Source organism: Arvicola amphibius, chromosome 17 (genome assembly GCF_903992535.2).
Source record: "Arvicola amphibius chromosome 17, mArvAmp1.2, whole genome shotgun sequence".
In the NCBI taxonomy this organism is placed as follows: Eukaryota; Metazoa; Chordata; class Mammalia; order Rodentia; family Cricetidae; genus Arvicola; species Arvicola amphibius.
Genome location: NC_052063.2, coordinates 5,091,761 through 5,110,196, shown reverse-complemented (window position 1 = coordinate 5,110,196; position 18,436 = coordinate 5,091,761). Strand labels below are relative to the sequence as shown.

At 42.6% G+C, this 18,436-nt stretch overlaps 1 protein-coding gene across 1 annotated transcript in view; it reads left to right on the top strand.

Moving 5' to 3' along the window:
- Mybpc1 (myosin binding protein C1) overlaps window positions 1-18,436 on the top strand; it is a 66,277-nt gene that overhangs the window by 14,582 nt on the left and 33,259 nt on the right. The window contains exons 6-13 of the mRNA XM_042054262.1: window positions 2,746-2,784; window positions 3,288-3,323; window positions 4,867-4,980; window positions 6,700-6,848; window positions 7,545-7,662; window positions 9,485-9,536; window positions 11,372-11,428; window positions 17,325-17,491. Coding sequence (XP_041910196.1) covers window positions 2,746-2,784; window positions 3,288-3,323; window positions 4,867-4,980; window positions 6,700-6,848; window positions 7,545-7,662; window positions 9,485-9,536; window positions 11,372-11,428; window positions 17,325-17,491 — 732 coding nt within the window. The remainder of the gene's footprint in view (window positions 1-2,745; window positions 2,785-3,287; window positions 3,324-4,866; window positions 4,981-6,699; window positions 6,849-7,544; window positions 7,663-9,484; window positions 9,537-11,371; window positions 11,429-17,324; window positions 17,492-18,436) is intronic.

Below are 18,436 nucleotides of genomic sequence, written 5' to 3'. Positions count from 1 at the left end.
AAGTTGTTCTATTACCAACAAAGACTCAGGAGTCAGATATTGATATTGGGTTGAAAACTTGATAAGATGAAAGAAGTGGCCAAATGACTTTTTTTGCTTTTTTCATTTTTTATTGATTTTTATTGAGCTATACATTTTTCTCTGCTCCCCTCACTTCCTCTCCCCTCCCCTTCTGACCTTTCCCATGGTCCCCATGCCCCCAAATTACTCAGGAGATCTTGTCTTTTTCTACTTCCCATGTAAGTCTCTCTTAGGGTCCTCATTGTTGTCTAGGTTTTCTGGGATTGTGTTTTGTAGGCTGTTTTGGTTTTTTTTTTTTGTTTTTGTTTTTTTTTTTTTTCTTTATGTCTAAAAGCCACTTATGAGTGAGTACATATGATGTTTGTCTTTCTGGGTCTGAGTTACCTCACTCAGTATGATGTTTTCTAGATCCATCCATTTGCCTGCAAATCTCAAGATATCATTATTATTATTATTATTATTATTATTATTGCTATGTAGCACTCCATTGTGTAATTGTACCACATTTTCCTTATCCATTCTTCAGTCAAGGAGCATTTAGGTTGTTTCCAGGTTCTGGCTATGACAAACAATGCTGCTATGAATGTAGTTGAGCACATGTCTTTGTGGTAAAATTAAGCATCCTTTGAGTATATACCTAAAAGTGGTATTACTGGGTCTTGAGGATTTTTTTTTTACCAGAGCCACAGCAAGAGCAGCATCTCTCCATGTGTTCCAGATCAAAAAATCCTCCAGGAATCTCTAAGTCCTTCCCTCCTCCTTCCTGTGTGCCTCTCTATCCGTATTCCTGGCTTCTCTGTCCCCTCTATAAATAATCCCTGTCAACTAGTCACTGGCTCTGCCCCCTGATCCAAGGTTAATTTTATTAACAGAATCTCAGTGTTTCACAGAGCAACCAAATATCCTGCAACAGTGTGTTTTGCTAAATTGCCCTTCTGTGCAGTTAGGGGATGTAGCCTGCTGCCCGCAGATGCTGTCCCCAAGTGTCTTGTATTCTAGTAATCCCAAATGGAAATGGTAGACTCTTCATCAGCCTTGTAGTCCCTTAGAAGCAGAGAAAGGGCTAGTGTGACGCCCATACTACACTGTCTATTTTTGTCTCTTTTTATTTTTGAGAGTCTATCTTTCATTTTTTTTAAAAAAAAAAAGGTGTTAAATATCACAGAACCTAAAAGGTTCACATAGTTTCCTCCTGGCAACAGAATCTGCCTTTCATGGTAGATAAGAAAAATTTAAACTTTTCTTTTTCTTCAACCAATTCAATTGAATTCAACTAGGCCAGTGTTGGAGAGTTTGAGGTCAGATTTTCAACACCCAAGGTCGATCACAGAGATGAACACCAGCAACCTCAACTCTCGGGAGACCGCCAAGGCAGGAGGATTTCAAGTTTGAGGTTCATGAGTTTCAGGCTGGCTTTCTCCTTCTATTTCAGAAGTAGCTATAGAAGTACAATTTTTTGGAATGTTAATGAGTGCTCCAGGAGAGGAGAACTCTGGAGAGGAGTTAAGAAGGGCATCACCTCTAGTCCATTCCTGGGGCACATGAACTCACCAATAGCGCTGACATGTGCACTAGTGAACGTGCACACACAACACAATAAAATATAAACGTTTGCTTGGGCCTAGCATTTCCTAACCTTCTTCGATCACTAAAAATTTCCACTGAGCAATCCCGATTTTTGTAACCTGACTTTGAAATAATAACACCGGGGGTCTCTATGCTCTGTGTTACAATATTTTGTTTGAAGAAGTGGTACGAAACATCTCTGGTTGAAAGTAGTGTAAAGTTACTGAAATAATATTTGTTGTAAATATTCAAATAGATCATACGAAAGCCTACCTTTTACGTAATTTTTAAACTACTTTTACCAAATATGCCATGCACGAGGACCTTCTGTATCATACGTGTGAAGTCATTTAAGGGCCTATTTTGATAAGTGTAAAATGTGTATTATTCACTCAAACCTTAACCTGCATGCTTTGGGAAGGAAGGGTTGGGGTTTCCAGCACTATCTGCTGCCTCTTTAAGCACGCAAAGCACGCACGCACACACGCACGCACGTGGGGTCGGGAAGAGGCCCTTCCGTGCCTCTGAGCATAAGCCCTCCACCACATACTTTGGAACTCATAAATTTGCATGAGTAAATCTTAAATGACGTAGCACTGGAAGTTCCAATACAGCCTCAGGGAAATAGCTGCAAAGTTCTGACAGTGATTATCGCTGAACTTAACAAAACAGACTAATTCATAGTCATTAACTTGAGTTCTGGTTTCTTAAATACGGAAGGGAAACTTGGGGGTTAGCCTGGCGGAAACAAGTTCTCAAACAGCTTCTGAAAGCTGTGCATCGGTGTCTCACTGAATGTGGCATATGGATAACTTCCGACGCTGAGTCCAGCTATGAAAAACAAACCTGGAAATCCCCTCCATCATTTTCCCACTGACTTACGGTCACAGAAACTCTGGCACAGTTTCATTTTTTTTTTTTTCCAAAACTATGTTTTCATTTGAATTATCCAGCGCTCACCAGTATTCTCCTTTTGTTTGGTTTGGAGTTTTGCCTGTTCTCTTAAAGTTTGCCTGCAGGTGCAAGGTCTCCTACGGCTTCACTCAGCGGCTGAAAAGGCTGTGAAGCCACTCTCCTCTTTTCCAGATCCCTCTCCCCCAGGTTACCTGGATGAAGTTCTTTTCTTCCTTGACTTTTTCCTCCTGTTTCTTCTTTCAGAGGAAGATGAGTCCTCTCCGCCGAGTGCCCTGCCTCCAGGTTAGGACGATTCCCTGGCCCAGCTTCTGCCTCCTCATCAATCCATTGTCCCACTGTAGAAGCAAAGAGTCGGGGAAGCCAGAGGGGAATCATTGTCTTAAATGATGATTTCCAAGAGAAACTTCTGAAAAGGAAGATTTCCTAGCCAGGTGTTGTGGTACACACCCACTCTCCCAGTAGTGGGGAGGCTGAAGCAGGAGGAATCTCAAGACCAGGCTATCTTGGGCTACAGAGTAAGTTCAAGGCCAGCCTGAGTTACTTGGTGAGGCATTGTCTTAAATAAAGAAAAAAAGGAAAAGAAAAATCCTGGACATGGATGAGTTCAGGGATGAAAATGTTTGTCATCCATTTTCATCTATGCATCCTGCCACTCCCACCCTTAGAGTTTTCTTCCTCCATAACAAAAAGAGATAGGGTTTGGGGTACCCCAAGAAGGTTATAGTCACCCCACTTCCCTCCTTCCTATGCTCGCCTGCATCCTCCAAATCATGCTTTCCTTGCAGGTTTGGGTAGTCGGGCCCTGGAGAGAAAAGACTCAGGTGAGCAAATGCATCGGGACCCCAAGCTTACCACTAATGACTGTCTCCCAAAGCCCCATTCATCCTAATCCTTGTTTTATTCGGTCCGCAGCTTTGACAGCAACCTTTCGTTCCATTTCCCAGTACAAGAAAACTAATGCATTGAGAAAAAATTAATTTTGCATGATACAAATGCACACGTCCAAGAGTCCGGCCACATACACCGTAGACTGACTTGCTTTACTTCCTAATATCATCCTTAACATTCAGCAAACAGAGATCAGCCTCCACTCCTGGGATGTGCCCAAGCTAATTCATGTCCGTGTATAATTGTAAACATAATTCCTAGGCACATTTTTCAGACACACCCTGTCAGCGTATCAGCAACTCTGAAGTTATTTGATTACTCATTCATTCAACATCTTTATGCCGTGGGCCTAACCTGGTCCCAGCATTGGTAAGGGCCAATCAGTGGCATAGGCACTGCGGGCATAGGAATGAACAAAACAATAAAAATTCTTGCCCTCGAATCCTCTACGCAAGCGCTCACCACTCACTACTATCGTTGACATCACGGACACAATGCGTACCTTCCACCTATTAACTTGGGAGTTAAGAATGCACATTCAAGAGCTTACTCGGATTAGCTTCATTGCGGTTAGAGTTGTTAGCACTGAGCATGACTGACACTCGAAAACTAAAATGATTAAATGTGTCCTTTTCTTCTTTTCATGAGCGTTACCAAGCAGAGTTGTTGACCCGTGCCTTTTCCCCCAGTTATCAAGGGCGGACAACTGAACTCTGCACTTGGTTCAGAGAGGGCTCGGAGACCGCTCCCCCTGCCTGCGCCCGTCCCCTCCTTCATTGCGGTTGACTGCTGAGCATCGGTGTTAACCCTGCACTCCCTTTCAGACTAGGAAATACAGAAGTGCTTCCTTTTCAGCTTGTCTCTCTTTATGGGAAAGCTTCGACCAGTCTTCTCTCTGTTTTTGTTTTTTGTTTTCCTTCCTTGCAGGACAATAGCACTCTTTCTTAAATTTGTACCTGCAGGTCATGGCCCTGTTACTTACCTCTCTGTAGACTTTCCCACTGAACACAGGAAGGAACCTAAAAGTACAGAGCCAGGCTTGGCTCTGTGACCCATGCTGGGCAGTTTGCCCTCAAAGAGAACCTCCTTTCTAGCTTCTCCTGATTCTGTTGTATGGATTTGGCCTTAGAGTCAGTCTCCTGGAAAGACACCATGACTGCTGTGTGAATCTCTCATGGCCGCTGTGTAGATGATGGGGAACAGGCAGAACACCAAAACAGTTAACTCACCCCACAAGCTTCACTGTTCCAGGAATTAGACAATATCTCTTGACCAGGCCGTGGAAGATCTATCCCTGTAAGGATGGAGATCTCTGCCTCCCTTCTGGTGGTGGGTGGGACAAGAGAATGCCGTCATTTTGATCTAGGTTTATTAGGCGAGAGCAAGAATCAGTAGGAGGAGAACAGCAAACGCAGGTAAGCCAGCCTGTGGAGAGCCTGGCCCTGAGATGATCCCTGTCCTCCTTTCCGCTTCCAGAATGGTCTCTGGGCGAGTCACCTGCTGGCGGAGAGGAGCAGGACAAACAGAATGCCAACTCACAGCTGTCCACCCTGTTTGTTGAAAAACCTCAGACAGGATCAGTGAAAGTTGGTGAGTATCGACCCAGGAATCCCTCCCCTTTGCACAGATCACAAAATAAATCATTTTAAATTGAGATTTTTCAGTAGCCACGAGAACATTCATCGTATCCATGTCCTTCCACAATATTTTCATTACAGGAGATCTTGTACCCCATGTCTCCGCTCCCTAATCCTAATCTTTGTTTCTGTGGATTTACCCACCCTGTTTATTTATACAAATGGAATAATTGTACAACACATGGTCTGTTGCGTTAGGAGTCTTGTGAGCGGCATAACGTGTTTGAGGTCCACTCTCATTGTAGTATCAGTATTCCTTTTACGAGTGAGCAATGATCTATGGCACCCAAATGCTACACCATGGTTTTATAACCCCAGAGATGGACGACGGTCATTTTAGTAGCTGTTCGTGCACAGGAGTCCAGCATTGGAACCTGAGCCAATTCAATTGGGTCTAAAAGGTTGGCTCTGCTTCTTGCTAATAGGACAGACTCTTTAGCCTCTTTCCACCTCGATTTCTTCTTGTGTGAAATGAGAATAAATCATGCCTGTGAAGTACTCTGACCCAGCTCTGAAGACTGGGGCCTGCTGTCACTGTAAAAGGACTCACCCCATTGGGGGCTTAGGACACTCACAAGTCTGTACATGTGATAGATAAACTATGCCGTGTGTCGCAGGGGCAGCTGATCAGACAGATGGTAAAGATTTGAAAACAATTATTCAAAAATCTTCATTACATGCTACCTGGTTGTGCTGGATACAGTATACCATGCGAATCCATATAAGTTATAGACTAAAGACAGGACCAGACAAGAGAAGTTAACCAGATAACCACAAAAGCTACATGCCATGAAGGAACTAAACAGAGAGCCAAGAAAGAGAAGAACTTAGGACCTCTGGGGTATTAAGTCAGCAAATTCTCATGATTAGGTGTTGACCAGATATTATACAAACAAACACATACCTAACTATCTCCTAGAGTTTCTTCTTTCAGGCTTAGCCTACAAGGAGAGATGTTGGCTCCTTGTATGTTCTTGTAAGACACTGAGACACTGGGCCAGTGGCCAGACTGCTCCTGATGTCCCCAGGGCCTAATCAGTGACTACATAGTCATTTCAAGTCACTTCAAAGAGAGCCGTTTAACTTATTCAAAGCCCTGTAATTATAGGCATCCCATCATATTGAATAATAAAGATATATATTTCTTTTGTGGTTTTTTTTATTCCACATAAATGTAAGTTCACACATAGATATTTCTTTCCACCAATATTTTCATTGCTTTTTTTCTGATTCAAAGTTTCCAAATGGGCTGGGATTTGGTTCAATGGGAGAGCACTTATTTAGAATGCACAAGGCCCCAGGGTTCAGATAAATATATATATTTATATATATATATTTATACATATATATACAGAAACACACATACACATATGCATATATTTGTACATATATATGAGTGTGTTATCTAAATATATATGTGTATATGACCTAAGTATATATGATACACTATTGTATATAATATATAAATATATATTACTAAGTAAAAGATATATATAGAGAGATACATACAGACATACATACACATACATACACAGAAACTTCCAAAGCAGATCATATGAACTTCCCTAAGACTTCAAGGATACTTATCACAAAGCAGGGCCAATCCATTGTGCTGAAAACAAGACAAAGGACAGTTTCTGAATCCCAGATTAAACCCTTTGTCTTTTTCTAGGCGCCAACATTACCTTCATAGCCAAAGTCAAGGCAGAAGATCTTCTCCGAAAGCCCACGATCAAATGGTTCAAGGGGAAATGGATGGACCTGGCCAGCAAAGCTGGGAAGCACCTGCAGCTAAAGGAGACCTTCGAGAGGCAAACTCGGGTATGACCAGAACCCCTGGCTCCCCTTCCTGCGGGAGCAGAAAGCTCTTCAGACTGCTGCAAGTTTATCCCCCCCTAGGGAGTCTGTTCACCCCAGAAAACTGAGACGATGACATCATCTCGTCCTAGTCCAGCTTGGTGAACCAACGAATCCCCTGGGTTATCTCAAGGGGCCTGTGTAAGGTGTATTCCTACAACAGCATGGGAAAATCAGGGGCTACAGCCAGAAAAGCCTCACCTCAGCATGGGTGATGGTTCCCGGAAGCTGGATCACCTGTCTTCAGTGCAACTTAACTGACAGCTAGGCCTGAAGATCGTCCTCTCCTTCAGTAATTCTTTACTGTCTGTGTAACCACGGGGAGGGGCCTTACAGAAAGCTTCATCTTGTGATTGTCTCATGCTGGTGATTGGCAGCTAGTCTGGTTCGCAATGGCAATGATCAGATCCAGCCCAGAGGAAATAGCCACATGACACAAGTTTGTTTTGAGAGATTTTAGTCCCTCTGAGTTATAGTTCCTACGTCTTCACTCTGTCTAGAAGCAGTGGGCACATTCACCCTTCTAGACCGAGACCTAGTGGATATAGGTACCGTTTTCGCTTTACACCAATACTGAGAAACCTGTTAAGTAACTGCAAGGCGAGCACCTGTCTGTCGCAAAGGTCAGCCCGCAGAATGTCCGGATGCTTTTCGTTGCAGATATACACCTTCGAGATGCAGATTATCAAGGCCAAGGAGAACTTCGCAGGAAATTACCGGTGTGAGGTCACCTACAAGGATAAATTTGACAGTTGTTCCTTTGATCTCGAAGTGCATGGTAAGAGAACCATCTCACCTGGATAAATGTGGATTTGTACAGGTGGAAAGGGGTAGAGAAGAAATTTATGTAAGGCTATCAGACTTGTGTGATTTAATTTGTGTTTTGCTTTGTTTTCGAGACAGGGTTTCTCTGTGTAGTCTGACTATCCTGAAACTCACTCTGTAGACCAGGCTGACCTCAAACTCACAGAGATGCCTCTGCCTCTGCCTCTATAGTGCTGGCATTAAAGGCGTGCACCACCACCGCTTGGCTTGATTTGCATTTAAGACTGTGTTTTTCTGATTGTGGAGGATTCAGTGAGCCCAATGGACCAGTATTATCTCTTGCTATCAGTATTCCCTCTGTCTCCCAGAGAATGGTATTATTTTTATAATGATTTTATCTGTTTCATGAGACCGCTTTTCCTCTGAGGGTTGGGAATAAGACTACAAGGACGGCAGGAAGCAGGGACAGAAGGGAGATGCTCTCTTATAGTAACTAAGTCCCAAAATGGAAATTCCCCACCCATGCGTTCCATGTACAGCCCAGAGAAAATATACAATATGGATAAATCTTAGGGTACATTGAGGATGGGTGAAATCTCCACTTTTAGGTGTGCAGGTAGAAAGCCAATTTGCCAGCAGCAATTATTACCTTAAGATGAGTTCATCCAAATGTGATATGGCCACAAAAAATTTTTAAAAGCCCATATTGTTTTAAACATAATTATTGACATGGAATGGAATTGAGTCTTAGGAAGCTTTTCTCTGCAACCTGCTGTTTGTTCCGCATCTGGAGTGATGTCATTGTGTCATGTGCCCTGCACATCAACTTGGGTCCCTCTGGAGCAGGGTAGCCAGGATCACAAAGACTCCAGAAACCATTTGAGCGCGTGGGTGAAGGGAGTCACTCGTGGCTCGATGCACAGGGAAGGGCAGCCACGCCAAAGGAAAACTCCCTTCCTGTACTCAAGCAGTGTTAGGCAAATCAGAAACTATGAGGAGGTGAACCTTGTTCTCACATTAGGGTGAGCTCTTCCAGGAAGCCTTGTAGACAAGCTATGTGTGGTACATGCCTCAACCACTCAGGAGACAGAAACAGAAAGACTACAGCAATTGAGGCCAGCCTGGTTTATAGAATAAATTTCAGAGCAGACGGTGCTACATAATAAAACTCTGTTTCTCTGTCTCTAAAAAAGTGAAAATGAAAGAAAGGAAGGGAGGCAGGCAGGAGAGAGAGAGAGAGAGAGAGAGAGAGAGAGAGAGAGAGAGAGAGAGAGAGAGAGAGAGAGAGAGGAAGAAGGAGGAGGAGGAGAGAGGGGAAGGGGAGGGGAGGGGAGGGAAGGGGAGGGGAGGAGAGGGGAGGAATGCAGTGCAGACAGCCTGGAAAGGACATTCCTGTTCCGAGAGATGTAAAGCAGATGTGGAATGGTCATGGTCCCTTCACTGTAAGGACTTTTGGTACCCAACATAGCTGCATCGCCCCAGCCGGGCATGTCTAAGAGTCTCCTGGGAAACCTTTTCAGAATTCTGATTTTTGGACTTCCCTCCATGATCTAGCAGTTCAAAATCCCTATCAGGAACTATCAAGTTATTGCATTTTAAAAGTTCTTTGTGAACCAGTGGACAGGCAGGTAGAATGACAATTGCCTTCGAGGTCTCTCTGCTGGGTCTTCATTTAGAGAATGAGAGAGGCTGCCTTGGGAGCTAGCCCAGGAGGGTACCCTTCTCTCTCCATCTCAGGCTTTTCCGTCTGGGGAGATCTCCACAGTCCATGAGAGAACTGCATACAAGACCACCTTCTTAACCGCCACTCATTGTGTTGTTCTTTCTTTCCAAAGAATCCACTGGGACTACTCCAAACATTGACATCAGATCTGCCTTCAAGAGAAGGTAATTTCAAAGTGGGAATCCAGAGAGCTCGCGTATAACCTGGAGGCAGACCATTTCCCATCTGCACTCCATATTCCAAAAGGCACGGCCCATTCCACGGCCGTCGAACACATCATGTATTTAAAAGTTGCCATTCTAGAAACACCATGAGCTTAATGCCCAGCCAACCTTATACTGATAACTTCTTAGAGCATTCTTGTTAGAGCGGAGCCTCTGTTTATGAGGTATCGTGATTGCCTTAGGTTATCCATTTTGGGGAGCGGCTTCGTCCTTAATTGCGTTGTTTTCCACCAAATGCCCAAAAGAGAAGCGGAAAGAGCACACCCCATACCACACCAGCATAGCCAGAGCTGGAAAGTCTCGTTCTATCTCTTTTCATGATGTGTGGAGCTACTAAGCCATGTGCCCCACCCGAAACACAGATAGCTACTTAGTAAAGTGAACACCACGTCCTGTGGGATGGTCCTAAACAAACAGCCGCCGAATCTGCTGTCACTGAGCATGCTGTAGAAAGGAACGATGTAGCCACAGACTGTTTTTGTTGAGTAAGGAAAGTTGCCTATGAGTATAAAATATGTGATCCCTTTAGCATACAGCAGTGGTTTTGACTGATTACAGACACAACTTCCTGCCTAAACTTTCAAGAAATACAATGCTTAGTGACTTTTGAAACATATTAGCTATTATCCAAATCGCCAATGATAATTTTTAACTTGAAAAGAAACCTCCAAGTGTCAAATCCCATCACTGCCCCCCTCATCTCATACTTAGCGATAAAGTGACCTAAATGTGTGCATGGCACACGTTGGGATATCTTAAGCCAGAAGCTCCTGTTTTGTGTTTTGAAAGAATAGACATGTATTGACTTTAAAAGGTCCCCGGCCACCTGCTCACAGAAAAATGTGAGAACGCGTTAGTCGGGTTTCATTTCTTAGGACTTCCATCTTAGGCACCCTGTTTTTAAACCCACATACTCTTTTCTTAGAAACTACAAGTAACATCCGTAAAGCTCAGGAGACAAAAATCTCCACTAGAGATTAAGCATGTAAGTAAATCCGCAGTGTTGCTTACACACCAGCCCTGCAGCTTCTACTCAGAGCAGTAGAGGATCAAGATGGCGGCTGCATGCCTGAGTTAAAGATGCATTTCTCTACTGGGGAACTCCCGAGAAGGTTACTAAGAGTTAATGAACAACTCAAGATGAAAACTGCAGCTTAAAAGGTGCAAGCAAGAAAACCAAGGGACTGTGCTGCAGAGAGCAGCAGTCTCTTTAAAACAGAGAGAAATGCATCTTCCAGAAAGCTCAACAGGGACTAGTTCCATTTTTGTGCCCTGTTGGTAGCACTTACCTGATTCATCTATTCATGGGCATAGAGGTTACCTTTGGATATAAGGCCATGCATGCACTTATGTGTGTGACCGGCTACACTTTGTCCTTCAAGCCAATCTCTGCCTTCTGTGGATAACAGAGATCAGCAAAAGTCCTTTGCTTTTCACACAGGTTCCTTTCCAGAGCCCCCCAACCAGCAAAAACAAAGTACTTTGTGTTGCTTGGCTTAAGTGCATTTGTGTTATTAGTTTTAACACAAATCCAAGCAGCTTCACATATGCAATCCACACTGTGTCTTCTGCAACCATACGGTAGCACAGGTCCTTACGTCTACTTTTCCACAAGTGCATACCCCGAAAGCTTACAGTGTCACTTGTGTGAAAAGAAACTTAGCCCTTGCGTGCCGGTACAAAATTGCATATACATCCTGTGTAGAGTGTTCATTCGGGGAAGCTCATTGTTGTCTGCATTAAACCCAAATTTGCTTTTCTTTTGTTAATGACAGTGGAGAAGGTCAAGAAGATGCAGGGGAACTTGACTTTAGTGGTCTCCTGAAACGTAGGTGAGAACCAAGAGGTGCCATGAGGCACCGTGGCCTGGATCTTTTAGATCCACCCGGAGAAGTCAAGTTTAAGCTGAATGCTTTTCAAAGAGTTGTCATTTCTTACCATGTGTTTTGCTCATAGAACGTAACAGTCAACTAAGCGAGAGAAAAGGCAACAATCACACACTAACCTGTTAAAGGCAGTCTCTGATGCTTCCTAAACTCTCTACTTATGTGTTTTATGAGTTTTCATGTATTTTCTTAGTTGAGGGTGAGGAAATTTGATAACTGAGACATAAGACGTAAATGCCTGGAAACAGCCAAGACTACATATGACCCTCTTCTGTGATTGGGCAAATACAACTTTTGTTCTACCTTTGATATTTTGACTGAAAATATCAACTTCACATTTTTGGTAGTGGTCTTTGCAATAGACAGATTCACTCTGATATGCTATTTATGACTTAAATTTAAAACATTGATTTGAAGACATGCAGCTATTTTATAAAGCGCTAATGATGAAATATTTTTCCTAAATGTTTTATTATGACACAGTGTTGATTATAAGATATATACTTATTCCAGAGATGTTTAAAATGCCATCCCCAAGATGCATGTTTTAGAAATAACGAAACACAGTAGTAAACAGAGATAAACACATCATAATTCACAGTTCGGTCAGCATACAACCATGCTTCAGGATTTCTGTCCATATATATACAGGTGTAAAATAATATAATAGACTATATTACATACGTGTTATTTACACCTAGATAAATTTTTCCAAGACATTTTCTATAACAGAAAAATCAATAAAAAGAAAGTGTTATTTGCTAGGACTATACTTTAACAAATTTGTGAAGAAACAGTAAACTATTAGTCTTAATAACTTATAATTTTGGCATCAGTTTTCATTTAAAGTTTCACATTAATTTTAAAAACAATTTGAGTCCCCTTGGTGATATTAAAGAAACATTAATATAAGTGATCCTCAAGAATTATAAATTCTTGAAAGAAACCAGACTTGTGTTTATTTTCTTAGTTTGGTTGGATGGATTTTTTCCAGTTAATGAAACGAAGATTTCAATCAGAGCCCTAAACCTTAAGGTTAAAAACAGAAATAGTAATAGGTATGATTTATTAATTAGTGATAAGTATTAATCAATACATGTAGCAACATCAAACACATCTGTTTAATATCTCAATCATTTGCTTAAGTAATATTAATTATTTCCCAGAGTACATTTAAAGTAACAGTATATGAAGTGTCCTTCAATGAGCCTCATTCTCAGGTGAGAACCAAGGTCCAGAGACAACGCATTGTTTACACAAAGTCACACTGGAACAGGTAGGGCAGACGCCCGTATCCAAATCTCTCCATTTTTTCCTTTTCTGGGTCAGTGCTGTCCCTGTGACCCCAGGTTACAAGCAGAACTGCAAGTCTGCTCTAGAAGCTAACACTGTCATTTACAGGGTACATCACACTGCAGATGACAAGGGAGTTTCTCTTCCTGCAGCACAGGAGACTACACTGGAAAACACCAACCGCTTTCTCTGTAGAAAATAAAGCTAGATGACATCCAGGGAAATAAAGCGGGGTCTGACCCACAGAAAAGGTTGAAAAGATATTGATACGAGTGTGAGACAGACGTGAAGAAGTAAAATAAGGTAGTAAAACAGAAATAAATGTTTAACATCAACGATCACACTTTCTTGACAGTGTGGGATTTCATCCTGTGCCTTCGGTGAAAATGTATGTCCCCTCTGAGGTGTGCTTTCCACATGTGTACTTGTGAAAAATAAAAGCTAATAGAACTGTAAAAATTAAATTAAATATAAAGACCTGGATCACGGTAGGTAGCAGAAACCATGCATTTTGGAAAAATGGAACATTTTCTTTCAATGCGTTTCTCTTCACACAAAGACCATACATGCACACATGTGCATAGACGCACATGTACACACATGCACACTCACCCACATGAGCACAACCAGGATATGACATGGTAAATTCATATGGATGAAAGGGGAAGAAAAAATAACAGGCTGTTTCTACCAACCATTTGCATGGGGAAGAAAGAGGAATCTTACTACGTAGCTCAAATGACAGGAGAAAAAAGATCTCAGGGAAGGGGGCAGCGACTATGTCTCCACTTCTCATTTCCTTGCATCCTTAATTAAGGCTTAACCCTGCTGGATTGTTCACGTAAGACTGTGTTCGAGTAACATTTAACCCATCATATAACTGGAGAAGGTGTGTGTTTCCTACTAAACCGTGGGTTGCATGTGTTTTCATTGTGGTAATGACACATGGTTCACCCTTTCTACTCCTCCAGAAGTGTGTGGCAAAATCTCTATCAGGATACTTGTTAGAACCAGTGTCCGGGTAGAGAAAAGTCTCCCATTGCGTATGAAAGCCAGCTTATTTCAATATACACTAGATGAATCAAGGCTAATCTTTGGGGCAGTATTTCACTATAGGATTAGACCTTTATATTTAGAAGTCTTATTCTACATAAAATTTCTATAAATGATTTATGGGTCCCTGGGACCATCAATTTATAGAAATTTTTTGCTGTAGATAAAAGCACTGTGGACCCTCTATGGGTCTAGCGCAATGATGCAGAGGAATCTAAAAATCTAGATTTCTCCCTCTCTGGACTTCAGTTAGCCACACAGACGCAGTGAGCAGCCACCATGGTACATAAAGATGGGTTCCGGGAGGGCTGACAGTGCAGAACAGAGCTGTGACCTCACAGCCCAGCACAAGACAAATGCTTCTGTTTAAACTCGGGGCTACACCTAAGTGACAGGAAAGGAAGAAAAAAGATAACTGATGTTCACATACAATTTGATAAGGAACACGCCGGAAAGGCATAGATTATCATATGTATGTCAACGGAAGATGCGGAGGATGATTGGCTGTGAGTCTCCTCTGGGAAACGGTGAGCATTCTTACTGGCTTCTTCTGGAAGCGTTCACCTCCTGAGACACCTAGTGTGTCTTGCTTTTGTGTGTGTGTGTGTCTCTTGTAGCAATTTAAATTATAATTAACATTGAGTGTGTGGCTCAGTTGGTAGAGAATTGCATGTACAAGACTGTGGGTTCGATTATCAGCACCAGATGAACTGGCCCTGGTAGCACACACCTGTAATCCTAGCACTCAAGAGGTGGGCACAAGAGGATCAGAAGTTTAAGGTCATCCTTAACTACATCATAAAGTCAGGGCCAGCCTGAGCTACATAAGTCATCTTAAAAGCAAAAAGAAAACAGAATAAAGTATATAGACTTTTATATCTTTAAATATTTCCACCATGTGTAATATGAAATATGTAAATTGAAATAGGTATGACATAATTCTTCTTGATTGAAATACCAGAGGTAACAAAATCTCCAGATTTAACATGATCAAAGTATGAAATAATTCTTTTTTTTTCATTTTGTCATGAAATAATTCTTGAGTGGCTCTATTTAGGTTGAAATGTAATGAAAATCTTCAGCAGATGGAGGGAACACTCCACAGAAAAACATGCACATGTGTTTACTTACACGTTAACCGCAATTATCCAAATTTAAAATATTTAGAAAATTAGTTTTTATTACCTTTAATTATGTGTATCTGTGTCCCTGTGAGTGAGTGCCAGGTGTGTGGGGCTGGTCATGGAAGCCAAAAGAGGTATCAGGTCCCTTGGGTCTGGAGCTGCAAGCCATTATGGGTACTGAGAACCAAACTCAGGTCCTCTGGACGAGTGGCATGGAGTCTTAATGACCCCACCCTCTCTACGGCTCCCAGTGTAAAACACTAAAGGATAGATAGAAAGTGAAGACTGCTCTCAGGTGCAGGTGTAGTAAATCTGGCAAATCACTAGCAACGTTCCGACTTAAGGATAATTTCAATTTCTGTACACGAACACAAGTCACATTTTCATTCTGCGAGATGAAAAGAATTTTTGTTTCTTGTTTGTTTATTTTTGTTGGCTTTTTGTTGGCTACACTTTTTGTGTAGCCCTGGGTGACCTGAGTTTGCTGTGTAGACCAGGCTGTTCTTAAACTCAGAGGTCCGCCTGCCTCTCCGAGTGCTGGGATTAAAAGTGTGTGGCACCCTGCCCAACCGGGTTATGAGTTTTTTTTTTGTTTTTTTTTTTAAAGATACATTTTCTTTTTCCTTTGTTAAAAGAGATTTTTAAGGATGTTGGCAGGGGTATGTGAGTACAGCTGCTTGTAGAGGCCGGAAGAGGATTCTGGATTCCTTGGAGCCAGGGTGACGGGCAGTTGTGAGTTTTTCAGATTGGATGCTGGGAACCGGACTTAGCTCTTATGCAAGAGCACTGTGTGCTCTTAACTGCAGAGCCGTCTCTGCAGCCCCTACACGGATTCCTTAATGGGACTGGCTAGGCGTTGCCCTTAAGATGGCAGACCAAAGACTTCTTCTGTTCCTCTGCTCTCTAGAGGAGCTTCACTCTCTACATTGGGCAGGAAGACACGACAGCATAAGATGGAAAGCTCTTTAGACTTTGTCCTTGCCTCGGCTCCCCCAGGCTCTACATGGCTGTTGTCATGTCGTCTCAGGACACACACGACTTTAAAGAGGAAATTCTGGGATAGGTGTGATCGCCGTGGCAAAGCCATGTGACCCATTGTGCAAGCCACCATATTTTCACCATAATCTCTCCAGTTAGTGACCAATTTTCCATAAAACCACATCAAACCAGATTCCACAATAAGAATCCCTGTAACTTTTAAAACTCACCTCATGAAAAGCTAGTTAACCTGAAACAAAATGACCAGGACTATTTAGCCAGGGGAGAAAGTTTAAATTATGTCTTTCATTTATACTAAACTCATTCACTTAAAGGTTCATGTGTAAGTTTTGGCTTCATTTTGTGAGTTTGTAATAAGGGCAAGACATATATTTTAATCTCTCTCTCTCTCTTTTCTTTCTTTTTTTGAGACAGGATCTTACTTGTATCACAGCTTAGCTTGTGATGACCGGGCTGGCCTCAAACTCACCAAGACCCGCCTGCCTCTGCCTCCCGAGTGCTGACACATGTAACATATGACATACGGAGGAGTTCATGGCTGCGCCACCGGTGGTGTCGTCATTATAAGAGCGGTGCCATCATGTATTGCTTCATGTGTTCCAAACGTGCTTTGTCCGTGATCAGGATGTGGGGGTCATAGTACCCTGTTACTTGTTCATGGACTCGTAAGCCATTTCTTTGACAGCTTACCATTAAGCTGTCTAGAACCCAAGCCCATTCTCGCTCTTAAAGAAAATTCAAGATGATGTGTTAAGATGAGGTGTGACAGAATATTTTTTTTCCTCATTGTTCTTTTTCCTCTCAGTTTAGAAAAATAGTTTTCTTTTAAAATGCGTCTTAATCCACACTAATAGGAAGAACAACGAAAAGCCCTTTATGATTTTTTTCAATTTTTAATGTAAAAGACAATAAAATAATGCACATGTTTATTAACATGACAAAAACAAATTCTGGAAAAAACCCACAGGTTTGAAATACTGTGTGGATTATGTTTCCATCAATAGATGTAGAAAGGGATTTTTTCACTCACAGACCAATTTAAAATATTAATTCTTCATCTGCTTTTCAGACTGAATCCACTGCTCGCATGCGGGGTGAAATCTGTTTTTAGGGTTTTGCAATTCTCACCCTTCCATTGCTTCTCGGCCTTTTGGCCAAGATTAAATGCTATCAGACTTAAAAAATGAAAGGAAAATATCTCAGGATTTGTTCTGACATCTCTACCAGCCTCCACTTGTGTTTTGAAGTTGGAAAAGTAAAGTTCAAAGCGTACATATCTGACCCCGAGCATCACTGAGTGGGATCATACCCCACATTCTGGGTCTTTGGGGGCAGGACAGGTTCTAATCTAGGTGACCATTCTTCCGGGCTAGGGAGGTGAAGCAGCAGGAGGAAGAGCCGGAGGTAGATGTGTGGGAGCTGCTGAAGAATGCCAACCCCAACGAGTACGAGAAGATCGCTTTCCAGTATGGCATCACTGACCTGCGTGGAATGCTCAAGCGGCTCAAGCGCATGCGCAGGGTGGAGAAGAAGAGCGCAGGTGAGCACACCGGGTCTGCGGCCTAGACCTGTGTCCTGTCGGTCTCGGCTTCCTGGGCCCGCAGGGGTTCAGGGTTCTTTCAGGTCACTTTGGGTTCAGGTGGAGGACTGCCCTGGTAGTGGTGTGGCTCCTCATGGCTTAGGGTCAGCACCTTTGCAGTACCACGGATGCCACACAAGGAAGCAGAGGACACCCCAGGGCCTCCAGGAACCTCTCTGAGGTCCCCACTTATTCAGGCTCATCTCTCCCTCGCTCTGCAGCTCTTGATTCTTCCTCAGAGTTCGCCCCTCACATCCAGTAAGGTTTTCCGGGTGGGTTTACTAGGCTATGGTTCGAGACATGAGGTTGGGACGGAGAAGGCATGCATTTCAAGTTGGCCCTAGCGCCTCCGGTTTTTCTGCTCTGGATGATTGTCAGGTTCCAGTTGTGGAATATGTCGGGGTGATATTAAGCCTATTATTGTTTCCCTTCAAGTTCAGATGACCCTACATAGAACCCCTACGACCGCTTTCAAAAGTCTGGCTGGCCTTTCTAAACCCTGAGTTCTGAATCCATGTGCTAGGTAACCAGTTGGAAATCTAATAGTCCTTTTTATCTTTTTAAAATAAAAAAAAGTGAGCCAGTATCGGCCAGTGAGGTGGCTCCGCGAGAAATGGCGTTTGCTGCCAAATCTAACCACTTTAACCAGGAACGCACATGGGGGAAGGCAAGAACAGACTCCTCACTGCGTCTTCTGATACCAACCCCCCACATGCATGCAGGCGCATACAAAATAAACTAATGTAATTTAAAATTAGTAGTAGCGCTATTTTTCCTGATGCTTTTCTAAAGAACACATGAATTCTCTTTCAATTTTAAACCATCTTATTGTATACATGCTAGCATAACTCTGAAATATATGGGGTAATGGGACAGCTTCCAACTTTATTCTTCCCTGAGACTTTT